General features: G+C 52.1%; 1 protein-coding gene and 1 long non-coding RNA gene across 5 annotated transcripts in view; one reads left to right on the top strand and one right to left on the bottom strand.

The window, feature by feature from the left end:
- RPTOR (regulatory associated protein of MTOR complex 1) overlaps nt 1–13,426 on the bottom strand; it is a 270,956-nt gene extending 257,530 nt beyond the window's left edge. For 2 of the 4 annotated variants that reach the window (XM_019735643.2, XM_019735644.2), the window contains exon 1: nt 12,503–13,426. In XM_019735643.2, coding sequence (XP_019591202.2) covers nt 12,503–12,664 — 162 coding nt within the window. In that variant the 5' untranslated portion in view covers nt 12,665–13,426. Of the gene's footprint in view, nt 1–1,079; nt 1,131–3,052; nt 3,229–12,502 lie in introns of those variants that run through there. The other 2 variants (XM_074319891.1, XM_074319890.1) reach the window with 2 other exon arrangements.
- Nucleotides 13,427–18,253: 4,827 nt separating this feature from the next.
- Nucleotides 18,254–21,883, top strand: LOC141568893 (uncharacterized). Its single transcript, XR_012492186.1, has 4 exons — nt 18,254–18,830; nt 19,076–19,160; nt 20,213–20,588; nt 20,914–21,883. It is a non-coding gene; the product is annotated as an uncharacterized LOC141568893 (long non-coding RNA).
- Nucleotides 21,884–25,789: the final 3,906 nt, after the last annotated feature.

Here is a 25,789-nt window from a genome sequence, read left to right as displayed (position 1 = left end):
CGGACACTGGCTTCCCTAGCAAAGGACAGTGGCAGGAAGGGGCACAAGAGGAACCGCATGGGGCTGCTGGCCTGCCACGCTGCTTCTCGGTCTGCGTGCTGGCTACACGCGTCACTGTGGCCGTCCCTGGAGCACGTCAGACGGGAACTTTCCGTAGGCTTCCGTGACATCTACTACAAGTAAACCCAAAAACGTGTCTCTCACGTAAGAGACCCCGAGCAAGCATGTTTTGAGGCTACAAAGTGCAGGGCCCAGGAGAATGCAAAGCTCGACCTCAGAAAGGGCAGGAACAGGGACCCAGGCACACGCTGCGCCCTCGCCCCCCAACACTGCTGCCCTGGCAGCCCCACCCCTGCCTTCGGTCCCTGTGCCGACTGCATCTTCACAGGCTGTGACCCTAATCCCTCAGGCACCCCATGACCCCTGCAACCCAGACCTAAGTGCCCCGGCTGACGCTTCCCAGTTATTCTCCCCAGAGAACCCGACTGGCTCAGCTCCTCTTCCACGCCCGCCAGGCCACACGCTGGCCTTGGAAGTGGCTGCCCTTGGGTCAGACGTCCAGCCCTGGTCCACTCAGCTGCACCTGGGAAAGGGCAGGGCTGCCCTTCAGGAGGGCCTGGGACTAAAACGGGAGGGACGACAGCTGGCAGCCACAGCGTGGCATCTGTGAAACGTTACAGGTCACTCGCTTCCCAGAAAAGCCTTCCTTCCTTGGCCTCTGTTGAGCTGGGTGAGTCTCATCTCCTCCTGTCTAACTGACCTTCCCCTGACGGCCTGCCGCCCTTCTTCACCCTTCAAAACCTCCGACCATCTAACATCACCCCTATGTAATCAGTTTCCAAATTTACTGTTTCTCCAAACTTGACTCATGTCTCTAATTCCAGGGCACCGCACACTCACCCTTTCTAAAAGCAAACCATGAGCTCTCCTCCAGAATCCCATTCTTCTGAGTTCACTTTATGTCACTAATGTCTTGGTTCCAGATTTAAAACAACAACAACAAAACCAGATTAGACGTGAAGACATCACCATGCGTGCATGTTTGGCTTAATGCCGACGGTTACTCCAGAAATACTTACAGATAAGTGTCCATATGCAGGGGGCAGTTTACGCATACACTTCCTCTTAGGTCTTCTGCCAGCTGAGAGGACCTAAAGGAAATGATACCCCAGGAGCACGGGACACCCCGCCCCCAGCTCCTGGTCTCTAACACCATCTCCAATGAAAGGAGCCAGGCTCCCGGGAGACATACCTGATTCTAGGGCGGGCAGGAAATGGACTAGATGAGCCAGAGAGCAAGGACGCTGCGTCAGAGACACAGGAGCCCCTGGGAGAGCACCCAGTGGCCAAAGACGAAGCAAGCTGAGCAGCAAAGTGAAGTCGTCCTGGATAATACCCAGGGTACAGAGCAAGGGCCTCGGAGCCCAACCTGATACGACTGAGGGCATAAATTAATAAATGGGGGACAACAGCTAGCTCTCCTGTGCAGAAAAACTCCAAATAACGTGTGTAGATCTCTGCCCTTAGAGAAGGGGAGCATGACCCCACCCCAGAAGTGTGGGGGACATAGTGACGTCCTCCCAAAGGGCATGGAATGGAAAGGGAGGGAGACAAACAAGTGGAAACACCTGGCAAACACCTCAGCCAGGTGACGCAGGTCAGGTCAGCAGTGAAGAGTCATGCTGAGCGCAGGGCATGATGTGCCAAGGGGGGCGCTTTCCCTGGAGGTCTTCTTCCCCAAACTGGTAACCCCAGCCTTGTCCTAAGAACAGCATTAATGTCTGACAGAGGGACAGTCTCCAGAACCCCCCCAGCACTCTCAGAACTGCCAAGTCACCTAGAACAAGGGGCGTCTGACAGACGCCCAGGCCCGGGAGCCTGCGGAGATGAGGATTAAATGTCATGTGGGATCCTGGATGGGACTCTGAGACAGAACAAATAGGGTGAGAACTGAGGAAATCCTAAGAGTGCGGATTTTCGTTGACGGTAACATGTCTGCGTTGGCTCCTTAGTTGTGGCAAAGGCACCAGAGTGACACAGGATGTTCACACCAGGGGACGCTGGGCACGCAGTGTGTGGGGACTGTGTCCCCCCCTTTTTCTACAAATCGAAAACTATCTGAAAAATAGTCCAGTCAAAAGCCCCGCCAGTTTCTCCCAATCGTTCACCACGTCGCACGAACGTCCCCGCGCCCTGCTCAGCCTGACCGCTGCACCTCACCGCCTGCGCCCACTCAAACCCGCTGAAGAGTCTGCGCTGCCTAAACACATCATTCCCCCTCCTGCTGCCCAGGCCTTTCGGGATTTGCCCTGAAGCAACTGAAGCACCTGCCCCCCTGGGCCGGACAAGGCCCTGCTCTGCGCACACGCTTCCCTTCCCCACGTCCACGCTGCTCTCGCAGCTGCACCTGCTACCACCCTGCTCGGTCCCTCACACCCTCTCGCCCACAGCTGACTGTCAGGTGACTGCTGACCACCAGGGGGGCGGCACCCTCCAGGGCGCTGTCACCTGTGCCCCGGTCTGCAACCCCCGACCCGGGACTGGCTCCTTCACTGGCCCTCACTGACCCGACTCGTGTTCTCGCTGCCCGCAGAGCTCGGGCACACCGGGGCCTGCGCTGTCCCCGTCCACAGTGCCCGCTGCCCTTCATCACCTCCCACAGCTCCGTGACAAGACACAGTCCCACGGGCCGCGCCCCCGCCCGGCCCCCAGCGCTCCCTCCCCCCACTGCACTCAGCAAGGCCTTCCTTTCACTTGCCCTGGACGCATCTACACAGCTCCTGACAAGGTCCTTCCCTCCACACTCCAGCCAGCAAAGCCCTCCCATGTGTCCGGCTCAGGCCCGACCCCTCCCACCTCCGAAACCCTCAGCAGCTCCTGGCCGGGCTCCTCCTTTGCACTGAGTGCCAGCCGTCTTTAACGTTCAATGTTTCCAGATGCCGTTCCACGCCACTGGTCAGCCTGGTATGGCTTCTGCACCCTCCCCAGGTGAGGGCCAGGTCAGCCTCCTTCACCATCCTCACAGAGCAGCTGGCACAGCAGAGGAACTTACCCGGTGCTCCAGGAACAATGCGTGAGCAGGGACACATGCGTAAGTGACAGTCTCCTGAGGTCGGCATGGCCGTGGTGTCCTAGGTTCGGCCGTGAACACTCATGTTCTCTGAGAGGTGGAATAACGCGGCATCGGAGGGCACAGACGCCAGGCTCCACTGCTCAGGGCTCTGCGACCTCTGCCAGGTTCTCAGCCTCTCTCCTCTCAGAGGCACCTGCTCACAGACTGCGACAGAATTAAGGTGACTACGCATGGAAAGCACGGACAAGCCTGGCACACAGCAAACACGACTCAGGGCTGAGCTAGCATTGCTAGTATCTACCTTCCCAGAGGCAGAAAAGACGTCAAAAGCCGGTAGCTGCAGAGGGTTCCTGAGCAGGGCGGGTTTTCCCTTACTTTTATTGTTGTGCTTCGGATCGTCCGAGGGTAAAGACAGCAAAACACAGCCTTTCAAGAAAACCCCTCACAACACAGGAGAGCCCTGCTGTGGGCGGGGGCAGGGAACAGAGAGGGGGGACTCACACCCAAATGTTACTGCTGGCACAGCGGGATTTTACATCATTTTATTTGCATTGTTATGTTTCTCCATAGTTTCAAAACATTTTACAGTGATATTTGTTCCTTTTATAATCCGAAAGAAAACAAGTTTTCAAGGAACTCAGTTACTCTACAAAAAAGGTTAAAATACTTATCAAGTACTAAGACAATTTTCGATATAAAGTGCAACAGCTCTGCAGGGAAAATCTGATGCCTGCTGACCGAGTGAAAACACATTTCAGGAGGAGAGCTGCACGTGTGACCAGAAAGGCCTCTGGGGCCGGCTCTGCCTCCCTGGCCAGGCCCCCAACACACCAAATGCACAATCTCCTCCTGATGCACTGTGCCCCCTGGGCAGTGAGGGGACGGCTCGCCAGCATGCCCGGGACACCTACTGCAGCAAAGGAACAGAAGACGCTGCTGACTCTGCGGAAACGAAAGCTGAACCAGGCCCGGACTTGGAGGGACACAGAAAAAGGAAAAGCCTGATTGAACACGCGACAGGACTTTCATTTTCATGCACCTCTAAACTCCTGAGCAACTTAAAAGGATAAAAGAAGTTACAAACGAAAACACCAAACCGGGTGACATTCACGGTACACACAGTTCATCAACCAGGGACAAGCACCACACCCCGTGGCAACAGCAACGATGGACGGAGACAGACACCCAGGAGGACAGCCGACTGGGGACCCCTTTTAGGCAACACTTGCAACATTTCCCACGGCAACATTCTTTAAGAACCATTTCCCTGTTTCCACCGCCAGCACGTGCCCTGTCGCTCCCTGATGCCCACAGCGGTCTGTCCCTCTCCCCTGCGCCCGGCAGAAGTCTGCAAGTCACTCTGACACAGCCGCCACCCAATCAGTGACCCAGGCATCGATCCCCGTGCCAGGGAGTCCTCAGGGCTGCCCGCCTCTCACTGGCACCACCAGAGCTCGAGCCGCGGCAGCTCTGTCTGTCTCTGCTCCCCCTCCCCGCCCTCAGGACGCTGCTGCCCCACTGCCCCCTCAACACTGACACACATTCTCACACACACACACGCACACACACGCACACGCACACACATACGTATACACACATAATACCTATCTCCCTCTCTCCCTCCCCACTCTGCAGCCAGAGGGATCTTTCTAAAATGCAACCCTGACCATGTCACTACGCAGCTTTAAAACCTTTCTTCATTGTCCTTAGGACAAAATCCCAACTCCTAGGCCATCGAAAGCGTGTCAGGACCTGCCGTCACCTCCCCACCCTCACAGGCCCCTCAGCATTTCTCTGCTCGTTCAAACACTTACTGAGCACCACCATCAGCCAGTCACCATGTGACAAGTTGGGGATGCTGCAGTGACCCAAACAACGTCCCTGCGCTAATGGGGACAAAACCCATGGGTCCTGTGGGGTTAGGGCGGTCGCAATGCCAGTGGGGCTGCAGAGGCGGGAGCACGGCCTTAGGGGTGGAGAAGGGCCGGCCTCCAGGATTTCCCCAAAAACGCTGCTCTCGCCGATGGCCTCTGCACGCTGCCCCTCTGCCAGGCTCCCACCCGCCCCTCCGCCCAGCTACGCTCTGTCCTCTTTCCGGTCCTGGCTCCGAGTGCCGGCCGGTCTCCCTGGAGCCCCTATGCTGGGCATACGGCCGCCTGTCACTCACCCTGCCTCCCACCCTGCATCAGCCCACCTTCCCCGATGCACTGGTCACGGCCTTGAATGCAAGGTCACTCAGCAACACGTCACCAACACTTAGCACGGTGCCTGGCACACAGCACTCAGCAATCTGAGCTGAGGGAATGGCCGGTTGGCTCAGTTCGTTACACCACGGTGCTCTTAACACCAAGGCTGCTGGTTCAATACCCACATGGGCCACTGTGAGCTGCGCCCTCCACAACTAGGTTGAAACAACTACTTGACTTGGAGCTGGTAGGTCCTGGAGAAACACACTTAAAATAAATAAAAAGTGTTGTAAAAAATAAAATAAAACAATCCGAGCTGATATATCGAATTCTATAAATCAGTTATCTGCAGCTCAACTGCTCCTTCCCTCCCTGTACCCCCAGCCACTCGACCTGCGCCCACTCTCACCTCACCCATCGGGGGCCCTGTACCCAGCACTGCGCTCCACCGGTGCCTCGGGCACACACGCACCCCAGAATGTCCAACAAGCAGAACCCCAGGAGTCACCGCCTTGCCACTCAAGTGCAGACGCAGAATTACCGCGTGTGCTTTCACTTGTACACGGTGCTGTTTTTCTCTATAAAACAGAAGCTCTTCAAAGGCCACGTCTTACATCTCCGTATGTCCCACAGTCTCGGGCCACATATGTAAACGGTACTAAATGCTTAGAAGAATCACTCTTTCCCCAGAAAACACTGAGAAGCCCTGAATCCTATTTTTTGGCAGCACGTCCTAACCGTTAGGGTCTGCGGATTTCACTGTAGGAAACGTCGCAGGTACTTGTCAAGTTTAAGCAGTAACATACCTGCCAAGTATTTACTGGAATGGCATTTGCTCTGTATTTCATTAGACTTACAAAGAGAAAAAGGTGTCAAACTTCACGTCTACTAGAACCTGCATGGCAGACGCCAAAGGCCTTTTGTGATACCTTCCGAATGGAAGGAGGATAGTCAGAAGTCTGGATGACACCAGCTATACATAACTGTCTTGTTCACACTCTGGCTTTAGAATTTCTCCAGGTCATAAGGAGCAGGAAATGTTCCTATCCATTTCGGGACTCTTCCACAGCACGTTTTCAAAAAGGAACACAGCACATTTTTTAAAGCAGCTTAAGAAATCCGTGTGGATGGTCCTCTGTGGCTCCTCTGGCTCACAGGACCGAATGGCAAGGCGAAGTCTCTGCAGCACAGAGACTGCTCTAGCCGACACCTGCCGTGTCCAGGGTCACGCTGTCCGCCCGCCCTGCAGCCCCATGTGTGAACCCACTATGGATTCTCCCTCCTCCATATGGTCAGGGCCCTGTCCGCCAGCCACCCCCCCTCCAGGCGGTGTTCCCACCTCCAGCTTCACCCCCCCAAACCCTCCACTCCACCCACCGTCAGAAAGATCTCCCAATCTATGTGATTTCCCAGCGCCAACCACATCAACAGTCACTGGCTGCTAAGAGTTTAAAGCTGGGTCAATGTGACCGATTTATTATGTTTCATAAATGGAGTTGGATGCCAACGGCGTCCCTATTTAAGATAAATTCAACGTTTCCCAATAACGTGTCCTTCTCTCCTGTAAACAGTGTATTATAATTTGGTGTGGACATGTCTGTCTGTCCTGCTGGACACGGGTCCTGGAGAGCACAGCACACTACACGTGAGCGACCGAGCTTTGCTGAGCTGCAGGAAGGCGCCTGGCTACCTTCCTGGCCGGACCGGATCGGTTTTCCTCCACTCACAGGACCGCACAGCCGTCTGGGGCAGCAGGAAGCTGAGGGCACGGGGCAGGCGACCGCCTTCACAATCGCACAGGCGTCACACACACAAGCTCGGAGGACGGACAGTGGGGCAGACCCGTCTGAGTCTGTTACCTACTTTCTGGTCCAGTCACTGCTCGGTACCTTTGGCCACCAGCCACCTGATAACCTCAAGCCCTTCGTCCTGATTGAAGGTGAGGCCACTGTCTTTAACGACACCAACAAGTCTCCAAGGACAACCTCACACGTTCGAAGATTACCAACGACTCCCAAAAAGCTCCTGCATCAGCTCATGTATCAGTATTTTCTATATTGAGGTTAAAACACAAAAAAGTAATATAATTTTATTAATTCACTTAAAAATTATAAACTCATTGCACAGTCAAACGAAGATTTCTATGGAAAATACTAAACTTTCAAACACTTGTTAGATGCCGGACACTTTCTACATGTGTCTTTACTGTCTGCCTGACGAGAAAGCAAGTGGACGCCCATCTCCCGCCTCCCATCTGTCGTGCTGTGTTGTTTGGCATGAAGCAGGTGAGGAAAATCTGGCCTCACAAAGACACGCAGTCGGAAAGGGCAGGAGAAATACCAGAGCATCCAAATAATTCCAAATACTCTTCTTTAAAGTCACATCAAAACTCAGTACGTGGTAATTTCTTAAAGGTTCACGGCAATCTAGCTGAATAGACTATGAAATAGACTAATCTATCGGAAAGAATTTTGCACACCCTGTCACGTTAACATCCCTTGGCCTGAGCTGAGTGCTCTGCTCCCACGGGTGACTCTGCAATATCATGGGTTGGTCATCTGGAAACACGGGGTCACTGGACTATGCAGATGTTCCAGAGGTGGACACACTTCCCTCGACAATGTCAGGAACATCTGACATTGTTCCTTAATGTCGCCACTCTGTCATCAGAATGTCTTGAAGCCCTGGGAAGCTGTGACACTCACGGTGGCAGATACAGGTTTTCCAGAATAACTTTCGCTCGAAAACTCACATTTTATCACCAGCAACAAATAGGTAGTGTCAGTTGATTTCCTTGAAGTGACAGCTCACTTCGTTCATTTTCGAGAACATATCTGCCAAGTACTCAAGTCACAAAGTCCAGCGCTGGCCCAGGGGCCTCTTCCAGTCCAGCTGTGTCCGTGATCGCCGCGGCCGGTACAGCCTGCGCTCCCTCCACCCCCAAGCTCCTCCTAAGACGGCCACCGCACCCAGCAGAAGGGCCATCATGCGAAGCCATCACGCAAAGGACCAAAAAGGCGCGCACTCAAGAGCGACAGTTTAATAAAACAAATGACTTTCACCACTTCTTCAAGGGAACTCTCACGTTCACTGCGGTCACAGCGGTGACATGATAACCACTGGCACAGCTGGCGCTGCCATCTTTCAGGCCCGGGCACCGGCAGCCCGCCACCGCCACTTCTGCAGACCTCAGCGCAGAAGGAGACACCGGTGCCGTCTTCAGTTATTGTGAAAACAGTGTTGACCGTAGGAAGCCCCTGGAAGGGTCAGGGAGCCCCCAAGACCACAGCACACAGTGTGACAACAGCCACGCCGCCCCCAGCATTGCTCTGTCTGGTCTGCACGCCCACTGCCGCCCAGTGTCTTCCCGGGCATTTTGTTCTGGACGCCCTGGCCTCTCGGGGTAAAGTCTGCAGTCTAGACATTGGGATGGTTTTGTTTGGTTGCTTGTTTGTTTTTTGTTGTTGTCATTGTTGTTGCTTTTACGTGGGCTGTGCTTCCCTAGTTCCACCTCCTCGCGTGGCTCGCCATGTAACTGATGTCCCTTCAGGCAAGCCATTGAATTAAAGCCGTTTCCTCATCAGCCACAAGGAGATAATGACCCTAAACCAACTGACAGTGCTACCGAGCCGTAAGAGACACCATCTGCATGGAAGGCCTTGGTGAGCGATTCATTTTTTCACCAGTACATTGTTACTGATGCCACTATGTGCCACGTACTGACTGTCCTACGTCTGAGCAAAACCGAGGTCCTTGTTTACAATGCAAAGCTCAGTTCTGGGGATGGGAACATAGAGAAAAAATCAGAGGAATGAAAGGTGACCATGAGTGACGGCAGCCACTGTGGGCCGTCTGCCCACAGAGCAGAAAAGGCAGGTGGGGCCGGCTCAGGAAGCTGGGAAGCAGCTGTGCAGCACCCAGGGGCCAGTGGGGGCCAGCAAGGGAGCAATGGGGTCTGCTTTCCACTTTTAAAAGACCCGTCAGGCCACTCGCTGCAGAATGGATTGTTGGGAAGAGTGGACGTGGGGAGACCAGTCAGGACCCAACAACAGTCGTCCAGACAGAAGACACGGCTTCCAAAGCAAGGCAACCGAGGGTAGAGACTGGTCTGCAGAACCATCTCCTCACCTCACTGACCCATCGCCTGCTCACACGTGGGTGCCTGTGACGGCTGCCACTCACAGCAACAGCTCTCAAGCGTCCCGGATTCCAGCCCACATTTGCGAGGCAAAAGATCCACCGGAGACCACTTATCCCCACATGACCACTTTCCGGTGATAACTATCCAGTATCACAGGAAACCACAAATGCAGAGATCTATGCGTATCTGTTTTCGCCATAGGTCTATGAATGATTCATTTAGAACTGAAATTCATAAGCCTAGTGACTAGCAAATGACAAACCACAAGCGCTCCTGGTGCACATACACATCGCTCACTGTACAGCATTAACCAAACAACAAACTAATTTGATAAGAACAGTATTAAACTAACAGTAACTTAGTAATTAGAACGTAATAATAGCAGCATTTGAAAACCAGGATTGATTGAAAACAGAGATTGTGGGGAACCCCACTGACAGTGGCCACGTCTGTAGCTCTGTAAGGACGCCAAACATTTAGTGGCAGAAAATTTTTTGGAGCCGTCAGTCAACTTTAGTAAAGACATCACTTTTAGGGCTCCTCGGCAACTCCACTGAACAGGACCCCAGGAGGTAACCCTTACACAAACACAAAATAGACGTACGTGGAACTGCACACTGGCCACAGGAAAAGCAAAGCCTGAGTCCACACCTAGGGTGGCCAGTGGTGACCCAGAAGTGTCTGCACAGGTCCCAGAACAGGACACCGAGGCCCACAGCAGATGCCACACAGCAACGCTCTCGGGATGGCCAGAGGCCACCTCGGGCACATCTGGCCCGGGAGCCTGTGTGCTCAGGAGCCCAAGGAGTCGCCGTAAGAGACAGGATGCCACACACAGGTGACCCACAAATGGGCTGCTTCACGTTTGGTAATATCTGAATTAGTGCCAATATTTTAAAATGGGAAGGCTTCACATTAAAGAAAAAAAGAAAAAAGTTTTCTGGCTTCTAAAAAAAAAGAAAAGTGTCATGCGGGGTCTCAGTTCCCACTCCCCACATAAGAACGCAGGATATGGTGAGGTCAAAAAGGAACACCCACGGAGCCATAGGTAGGGGGTTCATACCACTATTTCTCGCTGGCGGCTGGGTTGGAGACACAGGAAGCAGGAGCCACACAATCCACAATCTGCCGTCCACTTCTCTGCTAACCAATCCCTTGCTAACTGCAATCTGCGCTTGCTAGCTCTCCCACGGCAGTTATATCAGTGGCCAATGGCTAACTGGTTACGGCTGATGGCCAACTAGTCACAGCTGACGGTCATCTACTACCCGAGCCAGCACCTTTCCACGTGAGGCCGAGAGCCTGGAAACTGCTCTTTGGGGCTCTGTCCCCACAGAAAGAAAGGGAGGGATGTGGCGTGCTCTTCTAAGCCCCACTCTTCCACCCTCCAGAAAAATCAGACACAAGTCCAATGTCAGCTGTCATTTCTCTTGGAACCTGTGCCATTATTCTTCTTAGAGCTGGCCTCTAAGATTTGCTGCCTTCCAAACCTTATCGTCCTTTGAATTTGCAGCCTTTGTCCTAGTACGGTGTACTGAAAGGTCCCGTCAGGGTCTAACCAGTGCAGTGGAAAGCGAGGACAGGACTGGTAAGATGCCAAGCTCTCACAAACTTACTAAAAGTGTCAGCTGCTGATTTGCTTCTTCACTGAACAATTTGCAAATGTCAGAGACGGCAAACTTTCTCACCTGGCTCTTTTCTAAGTAGTAATCTCAGTAATTACTCAGATTCACAGAACTTGTCTTTCTCCTAATAACCTATGAAGAGCTTATCACGGGATGTTAAACACTCACAAACTTAATGTTTTAATTAAAAGGTCAAAAATATATCCACTTCTCAGTTTTGAACTGTTTGAGCATGGGTTTAGGATAGCAGAGGAAACTACATTTCAAAAGGAAAAAAAAAATGCCCTCCAAATAGAATGAAAAAAAAAAAAAGATTAGACAGTAACTTTAAAATAAACTTTTTATACATGCAGAGACGACAAAAGCTTCGAACTATGTAATTAGTACTAAAGATGTCGTAAGACAGGCTTTATACAATCTCTTCTGATGACTATCTCTTGTACTCCTTACACCACTTTTGGATGAAACAAATCTTCCTGACCTTTTAAACAAAAGCTAAATCAGTAGCTGGTCACTAGTGATTGACTAGGGTTACCATACGGCTGATCTCACATGTTCAACATCGTGTACTAAAAGCAATAAATAATCTTATATAAACACATTCATGAGCTCAAAGCACTCACATTGTAACACCAGCTACCCCTCTTATACCACCAAAAGGTTTAAATAAATACAGTGTTGAAGAAGAAAACACACCACAAAAAGACAAAGGATAAGCGTGCGTAGCTGAGTCAGTCCCACACACCTGCTCTGCAGACCAGGAAAACATGGTCGTTGATTAAGGACAGAGTCAACAAAATGGGCTGTTTTCTTTCCTACTAGTTGCCGCTGAATCACTGTCCACACTCCCAACACCCTGGGGAGCCTCCCAAACTCCCAAACGTGGCCCAAGTTCTAGTCCATCACATTCTGACGCCTCCCTGGAGAAATGGTGTCTGCGAGTCACAGCAACACGACACCACGGAAAAGGAGGCAAGTCTGCATGCGCGACAAATGGTTTAGCTCCGACCAAGTCCATTGTAACTTTAAAACAACTTTGCATTAATCTGTTACTAGAGGAACGTGTGCCAGTAATCCTGTTTCCTAGCAGCTGTGCTAGACGCCTGGGCTTCACGGGGCTTGGACGAAAGCTAAACTCAGCACAAGGGACTCGCCCATGGGTGCAAGCAGTACACCTGCCGACGCTTTTCCTCCACGAGCAGCACTGAGTGTATCAAACAGCGCGGACATGTTTGCAAGGCTCTAGTTTCCAACTTGCTTAACTTTTCTTGTTCGACGCAGAACTTAGTTTGACTTAACGCGAGCCTGTGAATTCCTAACCAAAACAGCCCTTGCACTTTCGGCCAAAACCTGGCGTCTTTGCACAACGCGGCCGGGAAACAACACCCCCCGCGGCCCCAGGACGTGCTCTCGGCTCTGCGCCCCCTGTGCCGGGAACCCCGCAGGTGCCGGGCGCGGCCGGCGCGGAGGCACTCACCCGGTCCTTCATCCGCCAGCTCTGCGCCAGGGACTTGGAGCCCTCGATCTTCTCGCAGTGCCGCTTCTTCATGAAGGCCAGAGGCAGGTTCCAGTCGGCCAGGTCGGCCTCCTCCTCCTCCCCGAGCCCCAGCAGCGGCGCCGGCAGCATGTCGGACCCCATGGGCGGCGGCGGCGGCGGCGTCCTGGGCAGCAGGCGCTCGAGAGCCTCCAGCCTCGACAGCGAGCGGCACCGGCACCGGCGAGACACACGACAGAGCCGGGGAGGCGGGAAAGAAGCGAGTGCGGAGGGTGCGGGGACCTCACGCCGGGTCTCTCTCCCCGACGGAAGGCGAGGGGTCGGCCGAGCCGGGCAGCCGGGGCTCCGCACAGACGCGCCGCCCAGGCCCGGGCCACCGGCTGCTCCCGAGGCGGCCCGTGCCCGCAGGGGCTGCGCGCGGGGCGGTCAGAGGCGCGCGGGGCTCGAGGCCGCACGGTGACCCTGCCCTCGGCCTCCGACGCCTCGGCCGAGCCCACGACAGGCCGCCCGCCCGCTCTGGAGGCCGGCGCGCCGACTGGGCTGAGGTTTCCGGCCGCAGGGAAGGGGTTCAGAGCGCCCCGGGTCTCCTCCAGCCACGTTCAGCCCTGCGGGCCCCGCACTCGCCGCAGCTGCTGCAACCAGAGCCAGGACCGGCCCATCGTGCTCGCCCGCAGCCGGTTCCTCAGCCCCGGGTCCGCGCGGCCCGGCCGGTCCTGACCTTCGGCCCCGTGGCTCTCTCCCGCCTGAGAACGAGTCCCGAGAAACGGGCGACACGGCGCCGCGGCTAAAACAGGTAATGCGGGATTGTTGGGTTGGGGGAGTTTTGCCCTCTGGTTTCAGGCTACAGTGAAACTCCTCTCATCAGCACATCAAGGAGGACGCCATATTGCTAAGTCCCAGCATGCATCGCGGTCTACGGCGTGGCCAACAGGCCAAACTACCTCAGGGCGTTCTGGCCGCGCTCCCCGGGATGCGATGGGAGCAGCTTTTGCTCCAACCTCGTTACCGTGGTCACCACGATGCAGCTTTCCAGAGTTTATTGCGATTCTTTCGCTGCATGGTATCAAAGTCAATCCTACAAATAAAACTATGTTAAATTAATTAACTTTGAAAAAAATCTTGTTATAATTACCAATGGACCTACAGGCTTCTGAAATTAAAGGACTCGACCCCTTTGTTGTTTTCTTTCAGATTTTGAAAAGGCAGGAAAAGCTTCAGAAAGAACCATTGATAATATTACAAAAGAAGATGGGATTTGGGGTGGGGGGAGGTTTGTGTGCGTGTAGTACCCTTCACAGTCTCAATCAGATTTTCAGGGAACACCAAGAGAAAAGAATAATTTCAATGATTGCAATTTTTTGTTTAATCCATCTTACTTTCTGAGCAGTTTATTCCTATTTTGAGATAGCTTCATGTGCAAACAACTAAAAGCTACAGATTTCTATGCGTGGATGTACGCCTCCTGCATAACTTGCTTTGCTTATTCACAACGTGTGCAGACCTTGTCCGGTGCAGGAGGGAACACAAAACCCAACCAGCGTGCAGAGCCTGCCTTCAATCAATGTCATGTCTAGTGAGACACACAGTAACCTTTAGGCAGAGCCCAGCAGGGGCCAGGGGTTCGCCTTCCTCCCTTCCACTGGGCTTTGGTGTCAGGTGCACCTGGATGTATATCTCAGCTGTATCACTTTCCATCTCTGTGGCCTTAGTCAATCCCTTAATGAGCTCCATCTTAGTTTCCCAGCTATAACTCGGGGATAATAACACCCACCTTGAAGGATAAAATTAACCTGTGAAGGTGCCTCGTATATCGTGAGTGCCCAGTACACTAAAAATGACCACTGTATAGCCAGAGCGAAATGTAGGCGCCCTGGGTACCTTATTCATCCAGAAACCTCAGGCTGGGCTCTAGACGATACCTTTTCTCAGTGTGGCTTCTCAGGGCTTTGACACCTCGTCGATATCCTGAGGGCGCTTGTGTTCCTTTCCACATCCGAGTGAACAGTGCAATCCCAGATCTTTCTCATGTGGCACATAGCAAGCGTTTACTAAAAGTTCTTGGATTAAATCATTCCAAACATTCATTCAATTCTTACATCTCTCTGAGCCCAATCCTTCCACAACAACTCAGGGCAAAATCACCAAAACACAGATGGAGGCTAATCTTCCTTTTCCCTGTGCTCTGTGTTGGCAAAATACGCCGCCATCACCAGCAGAGGCTTCAGGACTGCGAGGTCCTGAGAAGGCCCTGTTCTTGAAACTGGAGGGCAACCGAGTCCGGGGCTCATGCCGCCTGTGCCGCTCAGCCAATACACAGACACAGGAGCTGGGCTGTAGAATAAGCATTTATTATCAGAACACACACGTGATCTGGTAAGGCAGCAGATTAACACCTCCAAAAACTGCCTTCACACTGTCAGACTGGCTTAGGGTATTTAAGGGAAAATCTGGGTGTTACTCCAGAGGCGACATGATGGTTCCAGGGGTCTGCACGGAGCCTTCCCTGTGGCCACGTGGTTCTCCCGGTGGTGTCAGCAGCCCAGGAACTGATGGGAGTATCCTGGAAAGAATGCTAGACCACAGAGATTGTGATCAATAAGCCTAAGGGTATTAACCATAAGTTTCCGGGTGACTTTCTAAAGCTGGAAACTGGGACAGGGAACATTCCAAGCTCAAGCCACAGGGGGACAATCTATTACTAAGCTATATCAAGGAAAGGCGAGGCCGGGACAAGCAAGGCCTCTTCTGGGGGTGGGGGTCCCAGCCGGGCCCTGTTTCATTCTCACCTGAACGCAACACCACAACTGCAGCTGCTGCCTTGCCACCCCTGCAGCACACGACAGTGATGGGCCGCAGATAACCACTCCAGGCACTAGTGCTTAGAGGAAGCCACGGCAGCAGAAAAGCAGCTGCATTCAACTGCTCATCCCTAACTAGCTCTGTGACCTGGGAAAACCCACTTAATCTGTGTGAGACTCAGTTTCCTCACCTGTTCAGTGTGTGTCACCTTGGGAAATCCACTCGCCTTGTCTGAGAGTGTCCACAAAGTCAGTAAAGGAGGTCACGACACGCACACCTGGCAGCTTGTCAGAATCGCCGGGGAAACTTTTAAAATGAAGATGCCAGGGTCCCATCCTAGATGTACTGAGCCACAAGGAGAGGGAAGGAGAGGGAAGAAAGGATTCAGCCTCTGGGTTTTTTAATCAGGTAAGCCTGGTGATAGCTTAACATGAGCCAGATTTGGGGGATCAGACAATATTCTAAGGACGTTAGGCAGCATTCTCCTCCAGTGAGTCCGTTCCTGCCACGTGATGGGCCCTCAATAAATACCGCGGGCGCCAAAAAATATATACACATGACTTGTATTTATCTGTTGTTATTGTGTATATTGAGTATTACAATTTTAGTACAGTTTTTTCCTTTCTTAAAATGTGTATACATTCTGTATGTGTGCCGAGTAAGTGAATGCTCTGAAGCACTTACCCAATCTTCCATCCAACAAGTCACAGCAGGAGTCACCCCCGACTGTACTACAAGTGTGACCCCAGAACAAAGAGGCCATCTGGGGTCCACGTCCTGAACTGAAGGTCAGGATACACACTCCGGTCCCCAGTTCACCCCCCCCATTCCTGCAGCCATGGCCAAGAGGCTGCCGTTCCCGACCTCAGGCTCCACGGCGGTGACATGGGTGACGTGAAGAAGGTAAATCTCTAAGGGCACTTCAGGGTCAAAATTCTGTGGTCATGTACAAACCAGGAAGGGGCTGGTGACAGCCCAGCTCCCAGTCCGAAGGTTTAAGAATGGGCTTGAGTCATTTCAAAGCATCATGACATTTAAAAGCAAACTTGTTCTGATGTGTCATGGGTGACTATTCAAGTCCCAGATAGGCACTTGGAAGTGTGGCTCCAGGTTTCCGGAAGGCAGTGAACGGCTCTGACTAATGACAGGCTGGAAATTCACAGGCTAATCTTTCTCACCTCGGTGATCTTATTACCCGGCGTGTGACGGGCTGGCTACTTGGGCCTGCAGTTCCAATTTCCGGTGTCTCCAATTCTTCACAAGCAAGGACATTGCCTGCTTTCCACAAAGCCTCTAAACAACACAGTTTAATCTTGAAAACAAGTGAATCTCAAAAATTGCACGGAACCTGTTTTAACACAAGCTATGAAAGTGGGGGAGGGTGTTGATGACGTCTCACTGATGGCCGCCATCAGGCTGCAGGTGTGGAAGTGGGGAGGCTCTGATCTGAAACGGCAAAATAACCCTGTACCTGCCTGTGCTGAGAGGGGGACCTCGCCCTAGAACGTGAAGGTGATCAGATGACCCCTTCCAGCCTCACGCGGGCTACTTGGCAACCAGAAGCCAAAGATACAGCAAAGTGAGCAGAGAACAAATTTATAAACCTGAGTGTGTCGGTCAAATACAACAGAAGTCAAGGGACATATGGGTGGCGGGAGGGAGGACGGGCAGGGAGGGTGCCCGAATAAACGCCTCAGGTACAGAACATAGCACAGGAAGAACGAAAGGGCCTGGAGTTTCAGAGCTTCCAACCGCAGCTGCTGGCCCATGCAAGGGACCTAATCTTTTCTCCAGGCACAAGACCATGGCAGCCCAGGCGAGGCAGAACCAGCTGCGTTCTGCCCTCCAACACTGCAGTTTCTCCACTAAATCAATCAAGGGCATTGAATGTCCTGTCATCAAGAATCAGTAGCGAAACGGGAGGTCAAGCAGCTCGAGAAAACCAGGCACTTCGCTGAGCTCTTGCTTTCCACGCGGCGAGACGGGCCGGCTTCTGTCCTTTCCAGAGAAATCGGTGCTTAGGCTGAAAGAAACCAAAATAGATATAAAGCACTTTGCTTTTTCTGAGCATCATTATTCTATTTTTAGCAAAATCCAAGCCACCTTCCTGTGCAGGTCAGATGTTTTGTTGATAGGGACGCGAGGAGAGGGAAGAGGGGAAGGAGCAGCCCCAGCGTTGCCCTCCGCCCGCCCGCCCTCCGTGGGAAATGCAAGGCTGCAGAAGCCAAGGGAATATCGTCCTCTCCACCCAGCTCATCCGTCTAAAAACTGTCATGTTTCTGTATGTGATTTCACCCCCTCCAGTATACCTTTCTATTTGATTCATATTTTTTATACTGAGCAAGTACAGTTTTGATAAACAGAAACTGTTATTCCGTTCTAAAAAAGGGGCAAGCCCTGAGTAGCATAGGGGCTATGGTAAAAAGTGTCTCTTGTTGAACAGACGTCACCCACTACCCACATTTCTTCTCTCAGACTTGAGAACTTTTGTACGGCCTCAGCCACAGACAGAGCCGAGACGGAAATGTACAAAGGTAAGGGAACAGAAGTGGAACCCGGGGGTAGAATCCCAAGATGTGACCTGTGCCCAAGGCAGACAGAGTGTCTGAAAAGAAAAAAAAGGAAACCTTGTATGATAGAAACTACCATGTTTCCCCAAAAATAAGACCTAGCCGGACCACCAGCTCTAATGTGTCTGATTAGACACATTATGGAACAAAAATTAATATAAGACTCAATCTTATTTTACTAGAAGACTGGGTATAATATAATATAATACCAAGTCTTATATTAATTTTTGCTCCAAAAGATGCATTAGAGCTGATGGTCCAACTAGGTCTTATTTTGGGGGAAACACGGTACGTTGAGAAAATTTGTTACCCAATAAAATCATGCAAACTGAATCTTACAACCTTTTATTTGAGTAATATTGCCTACGATAAGATTCTACCTTTATGAGAATACAAACTATATAACCAACTGTCTCTCTTTACAGTCTTTTAAAATTTCCCATTTGTTATTTTACATAACATTCACATCTCATCAGTGATACTCAGGTCCTCAGCAAACCCGGGTCCTGGGGGAGCCACGGCAAACCCAACCATCACCTCTGCCTCTAATGGGGGATTAGAGCCAAGTCTGTAACTAAAATATTATAATCCCACTAGTGAGTGTTTCCAGTGAGCCGAGCTCTCTTCCTGAGAACTAACCTATTTAATCCTCCTCGTATTCTCATTTCAGGCTCTTCTTTTAGATCTGTTTTGCCAGTAAGGAAATTGAGATACTGAGCGAAGAAGTGGCTTCCTGAAGAGCTCTCTGCTGGCCAGGGCTGGACGCACGTCCAACCAGGACCCCCGGGAGCCCAGAGCATCTGCCCATGCCCCCGGGAGTCACACAGACCTGGGTTCAAAGCCGGGGGACCCTGGGACAGGCGCTGACTGCACCCCAGCCCCAATTCCACATGTGAAATAGAGAAGCTGATGGTTTCTGTTTCTTAGAGCTGTTCTAAGCGGTAGGTGAGCTAATGCCAGGCCCACAGCACACTCAGGAGGGCTACCTGCTAGCGTCAACAAACCACTCTAAGGAATAAACTCCATCTGGGTTGATTAAAAAGGCTTCAGGGAAACGCAATATGTAGGCCTGCGCCTCAAAAGTGGATTTCCTCTTTTTGAATAATGTTAATTGTTTTTCTAAGTGAAAATCTGAATGGGAGGTGGGAGGGAGCTGTAAGAGCAGGATGTCTCATTTTTTTCTCAGGAGATGTCAGTGGCTAAACTGGAAACTGATTTTTGACAAGTGAAAGGAGACACTGTAAACACACCATGTGGAAATAAGTGTGGAGGTGAGACGGAAAGAAAAGCTGAACCGTGAGCCAGCTGCTCTGGGGGTGGCGGTGATGTGGGGGGGGCAAGTATCAGCCTCCCTGCAGTCTAACCCCCCAACCCCACAATGTTATTTGAGATCTTAAAACAGCATCACATGGTGCTTTGACAACGTTTCTTAAATTTAAAAAATAAAAGTAATAAGTAGTTGCAGGAGGAAATTGGAAAATGTCAAAAAGAATCAAGAAAAAAAATTAAAGTTACCCTTCAGCCCAAAGCCCAGAGTAACCACCGTTCTCATTTTGTGTGTTTCCTTTCGGCCTTTACTTTCTGGCATATACATATATTTAAATTTCTATTGGCATTTTACATGAAAAAGATCACATTATCCTGAAACAGTTTGAAAATAAGGAAAGGAACAAAGAAACACTTTTTTAATTCCGTTGCCCAAATATAGCTGCCATTAACATTTCTTTGTATAGCCTTCCACGTTATATTATAAATATGTATTACAAATAGACGTACCTATTTGCGTAGTTTTTTGGGGGAAAAAAGAATCATTCCATTTTATGTAAACAACACTATTGAACGAACTATGTGTTCCTGTGACTTGCCCTTTTCACTTGCAGCAGGGTCATTCCCACACCCTCATTTGCAGCAGGTCGCACTCAGCACTGTTGCTGGCTGCAGGTACCCTTGGGACAGACAGTAAGAGGACCATGTGGAGAGGCAGCCCGTAGAGAAGGGTTCTCATTGTTTTATCGTGATCGTGATCATTATATTACAGTGGGCACAGCCCTGGGGCTGCTGCATGAAGCCCTGACCTGCACTTGGTTTAATGGCACCCAACAGGCTCGACCTTTGTCTGCAAACACCCTCCATTCATTTCCAAAAACATCCCGAGGAGCAGCCTTTGGAAGGCTGCTCACTGTTGGACTTGGTGCTGATTAAAACAATTAATGTGACAACGATGGCCAACACTTAGCGTGCAGTCTCTGTGTACCAGACCCTGTTCTAAGCACACACATATTAACTCAATACTCACACCACGCCTGTTGTCCCCATTTTACAGATAAGGAAGTTGAGGCACTGACAGATTAAGTGACTTGCCCAAGGGTGCACAGCTAACAAGTAGTGGAACCAGGATTCAAACCAATGCGATGAGTCCTGGCCAGAGGTCCCCAAATTGTGCCGAACCTCAGAACCACCCTGGGCCTTTTAAGGTCCGTCCACAGCTTACACTTGGCTCATTAGGATGCCAGCGGGTGGCAGCTGGACAGCAGCCTGGAAGCCCTGGGGAAGTGTGGGACCCACGGCGTCGAGGCCTGTGCCCTGGACGACTGTGTGAATGACAGCCTGCCAGAGCCAGCGTGGAGGCGTCCGAGGTTCCTGAAAAGTGAGCTTCGCTCAAGTCTTGGATCAGTGTGCCATTGTGGGGGTTCGTCCAGGTGTGTGGTCCATGCTTAGCTGTGAGTGAGGGCTGGGTCCAAGCTGGGAGCAAGCTGTCAGAGAGGGCTCACGGTGGGCTGGGTTAGGTCTCCCTGGGGTGACCGTATGGCCCAGTGTGCTGGGGCAGCCCTGGCTTTCCCCTCCTGCACTGACATAACTGTCAACAGTGCCTTCTTACAGTCTCAAAAACGTCCTCGTTCAAATGATGACCTACAGTCACCCTGCCTTTCCCACACTCTCATGGGACCCTCCACTTCTTACTATTGCACACTTCACTGCTCTGATCAGACATGTGTTTGTTGGAATGTCCCTTTCCCCCACCAGATGGGAGCTCCATGAGGACAGGGACGTCTTCTCCTTCGGTCCCGCAGACAGCACAGAGCCTGGGTGGCTTACAACAACAGAAATGTGCCGTTTCCCCTCTCTGGGATCCAGGAGTCTCAAACAAAGGTGATGGCAGGTAATGCTCCCTCCAAAGGCCAAGGGGAGACCGTCCCAGGCCTTCCTGTTGGCTTCTGGTGTCACCTGTGGCCTTTCTGGGCCCGCAGCACCTAACTCCACCTCTGCCTCTGTCATCACATGGCGTCCTCCCTGTGTGCCTCTTCTTAGAAGGACGCCAATCATACCGGATTAAGGACCCACATCTGCAAAGACTTTATTTCTAAATAAGGTCCCATTCACCGTACAGGGCTTAGGACTGGAACATACGTCTCTGGGAAACATAATTCAACCCGTGAGGAACAAAGGGCATGGCCTTTTAAAGGTCCCTGAGGCACTCTCACGTTGCTTCCAGAAAGATCCTCCCCACTGCACGCAAACCAGCAGTATGAGTATCATCCCACCCTCCCCAAACCGAGAAGTGGTATTTTGGTTCTCTCTCAGTTTTATTATCTTCACTTCAGCAAATTCAGTAAGTGAACAATGGTATCTCATTTTTGTTTTGAGAGAAACGTCTTAGAAAAGATGCTAAAAGTGTTGAGAGATGATGTCATCCGTTATACCTGAAGGGTGGCGCTCAGTCAGGACCCAGGGCTGGGGTCGGGCGGCCAGTTGTGCTGGGCGCCCTCAGGGATGGGAGGGTGTGGCTGGGCAGTGAGCGGCCATCGCAGGACGTGACCTGAGCAGGGACGTAGGGACGTTTAACTCGCAGTCGTTAGATGCCCAGCTCATAGTTCTCTTCTTTCAGAGAGCAAATATCAGAAAGCAGAGAGGATAAAATTTTCCATCTATCCATCCGAAATTAATGTGTCCAGCAAGGAGGCCTGGATGGCTTTCTGCAGACACCCAGCTGCCACTGTCTGCTTGGCTTGTCACTGTGGCAGTTCGGTCTGATGGCTGCAGGGGACAATGTGGCAGCAAATCCACCAAGCAGCCCGGCCAGGCCAGTGGTGCCATCGCGTGTCAGGACACTCTGTGCTCAGTACAAAATAACCCCCCGCCCCCCTGAGTTACTCACAGCAGCCATCCTTATGATCTGTGAACCCAGACAGGATGTCAGCTGGGGGAAAAGTTGTAAATACGCTTTGTGTGCTCAATTTTTGTCATAGTTTTGGTCGTTATTTTCCCCTCATCACTCTCCACCTTCCTCCCATATTTCTCCTTCTCGTGTTTTTAATCAGAGGCGCATGTCAAGAGTGAATCTGAAAGTCTTCCCCTTCCTGTGGAGCGCACTCTCTCGTGGCAAGGAGTACAGCCTCGTACCTCAGAGTTTATGTTTATGACACATACTTTTATTTCCTTTGAGTAAAAGAGATTGTCATGGTTATCTCCTTCATAAATCTATTTTTTTCCTTTCATTTATTTTGAGTATGGTTTGAATTTTTATGCATCTTTCGATCGTGCTCCCAAAGGAGGTGGGAGGGGCAGCTGGGATGATCAGGGAACCTGTTTCTGTCCTTAAAGCACAACTGTCACATTCATAGCAGCCCCAGGGACAATCTTCCTCCTCTGCTCCTGTGGGGAGAGTAAAGAATCCCCTCTACCATCCACTCCGAAGTAAGACTGAGCAGGGCTTTCCCGGGGGCTTCTGAGAACCCCAGCTCTAATCAAAGCAGGAGGCTGAGAGAGTGAAATTGAAATGGAACAACAGAAAAAAGCACGTAACTGTCGAGCTGTTCTCCGCTGGATTAGAGATCTTTACAGCGAGAGATAAGAAGTGGGCTCTAGGCAAACTCAGAGACTCATTTCTGGAACCAGAGGCTGCATCACTGACCTAAAATTGTCCAAGGTGGACAACACAATCATGGTTCGAACCCCCTACCCTGGGCCCAAGTTACTGCTGAAACGGCGAGCGTGTGACACCTCATCCCTGCAGCCTTTCAACGCAGACAGACCACCATACAATTTCCCCACAAGCACTTAGCTACCCCAAAGGTAACGAGATCCGGGGAGAAGGCCAAATTTCTCATGGGTCAATTCATGTTCCAAAGAGACCGGTTGGACCTTACAACCATTCACTTTGACCCCAACACCGTCCCGTCTGCTGGCCTGTGGGAGAGAATGGTCAAGCCATTTGTACTGCAGCAAGGCCTTTGGGATAAGGCAGAGCCGGATTCCAGCTAAGCTCTTCCACTCACCAGCTCTGCACCCTTGGGTAAGTTCCTTAAGTTCTCTGAGCCTCAGTTTTCCCATCTGCAGAATGGGGAAAAGAGAGATTTCCCCAGGACATCCATGGTGAGGATACAATAAGATAGGGCTTAGTAGGAACTTTGCAAAGTGATTCTTTTCAAGCTTAAATCAGACCAGGGACCATCCAGGGCTCAACAGCCTCCAACAGCCCACGTTACTCAGGATAAATCCAGTCCTCACGATCGGCCGCAGTTTCCAGGACCTGACCCTGTCACCTCTCTGACAGCCACGATGACTGCTGTGCTCCTCCTGGGACACCCCAAGCCCAACTCACCCTCTCCTCCAGGCCTCACCTCCAGGTGCTCTTCCCACTGCCTGGAACACACTCCCGCAGATGCCCAAATGCTTCCTTGGGGTCCCCACTGACGTCACAACACGGAGAAGGCTCCCCTGACTGTCACCCTCCAGCCCCGTCTTGCGTTTTCTCTCTCCATAGCCCTCACCACCACCAGGCATATTCACATTCACCATTTATTAATTTATTGCCCGCTGACCTCTCCGGAAGGAAAGCCAGGCCAGGGCAGGAATTTTGATCTGTCTTGGTGGGTTCCAGCCTGGTGTCTGTCGTGGGGTTGGCATGAGGCAAATATTGACTGGATGAATGACCCAAGGCGAACAGAGCAGCGGGAGGACTGAAGATGATCCTATCAAAGGGGGAAGATTCTGGAGCAGACCTGCCCGCTGTTTGGTGGGCAGCACAACGGTCCCTGGTGTTTGGGAATCTGGTGCCGGGACCCAGGGCCCCAAAGCCAGACATGGGGGAGCGGGAGGAGGGCCACAGGTCTCGGCTGGGGAGGCCCAGAACGGACCCCGCCCCAAACTGGGGACATCTGGAAGTCACCAGGAGGCGGGAGGGAGAGAAGAGGGGTGCTGCTGGAGAACCAGTGGTCCTGAGTGGGTGGCAGGGGTGGCCTGCCTCCTATAAGGGCAAGCGACACAGGATCCTGAGCAGGGAAGCCCCACTGAGGCGACCAGTTTCCCAGTCCCTTCTGGGCCACAGAGTGGAGACTGAAGCGGGCAGTGAAGAAGGCAGCCAGGAGGCAGGGAGACCATGAGGCTTGGCTCAGATACGGAGTGAAGAAAGGAAGAATGCCAGCCCTCCACCAAGTTTACCTCCCCGCTCCCCAAGTCCAAATAGTCCACGGTCCACAGTTCCCAACAATGCTTACATAGTCTCTCATGGTAATGCAGGCGAAGTATGAAGGTGGCCCATACCTGGGCTGGAGGTGGGATCTGAGCTATTTAGGGAGGGGAGGGGGCCCAGTTCTGGCTGACTGGGGGTGGGGAGGAAGGGGACTTGGAGCGTGCTCCCCCATTTTTGTCGCGGGCAGTGTGGGCCCAGGCCACTCGGGCCACAAGTCAACCTGCCACCAGGGGCTCCCCACTGTCTCTGTGCTCCCCAGCCTCCCAGCCTCGCATGGGAGCTGCTGTTTGAAACTAAGAGTTTGACTTGGGAACACGGGGCGGTGGGGATGATGGAGAGCTGGCATGTGCTCCCAGCTGTTTGGAGCAGAGCTAAGCCCAGTTGAATGGGGTATGAGACCATCTGGAGGCGCTGGGACTGGGGCACTTTGGACATTCTGGGCACAGCAGGGCTGCTTGGGGCAGATAACACAGGGTGGCGTGGCGTGGCGTGGCGCTGAGGGGTCCCTATCTAAGAAGGCAGGTGGTTGTGTCCAGGGAGCCAGACCCTGGCTCTCTCTCCAGGGTCCTGAGGACAGAAGCTGCCCCATTGAGGGTCTTCAGGGCAGGTGACATCAAACCCTAACAGAACGACCAGGAGGGATCTTGGGTCTTCCCAGGTGACCACCTGGGTTGTGAGCTGGTGTGAGGCTTGTCGGGGAGGCGGGCTACCTAGTGTAATTTGAACAGGGACTGGAGGTCCTCTGGGTACAGGTGTGTCAGCAGAAGGGGTTTTGGGCGATACCTGTTCTGCAAGTTGTGACATTCGGTGGCACATACACGAAATGTTGCATTTACTCCCCCACACCTCCACCCCACACACACACACACACCTCCCAGCCCCCACACACACCCCACACCCACACCCCCACGCAGTCCCAGCTCCTCATGCACGCCAGCCCACCTAGTTACCCACAACCACTTGGGTGGGATTTCTCAGCCTCTGCTCTACTGACATTTGGAGCAAATGATTCTTTTTTTGTTTTTGTTTACATGTCAGCATTTTAGAAAACTTGTGGTAACTATACATAAGAAAACATTATTTTGACCATCTTTAAGTGCACAGTTCAGCGGTACCACGTACACTTACATTGTTAAACCATCCCCACCATCCATCTTCAGACTCTCCATCCTCCCAAACTGAATCTCTGTCCCCATTAAACAACTCCCCTTCCCTCCCCCAGCCCTGGTGACCTGCCTTCTCCTTCCTGTCCCTATGAATCTGACCCCTCCAGGGCCTCCATGGATGTGGACTCGTGCAGTACACGTCCTTCTGTGCCTGGCTGATTTCCCTGAGCACAAGGCCCTCCCGTGGTGTGGTCCATCCACGGTCTGGCAGCTGTCAGAATTCCTTCCTTTTGAAGGCTGAAGACCACCTGGGGCAGGTGAT

The sequence above is a fragment of the Rhinolophus sinicus genome, linkage group LG15 (assembly GCF_036562045.2).
Source record: "Rhinolophus sinicus isolate RSC01 linkage group LG15, ASM3656204v1, whole genome shotgun sequence".
NCBI lineage: Eukaryota > Metazoa > Chordata > Mammalia > Chiroptera > Rhinolophidae > Rhinolophus > Rhinolophus sinicus.
This window is presented reverse-complemented; position numbering and strand designations above follow the sequence as displayed.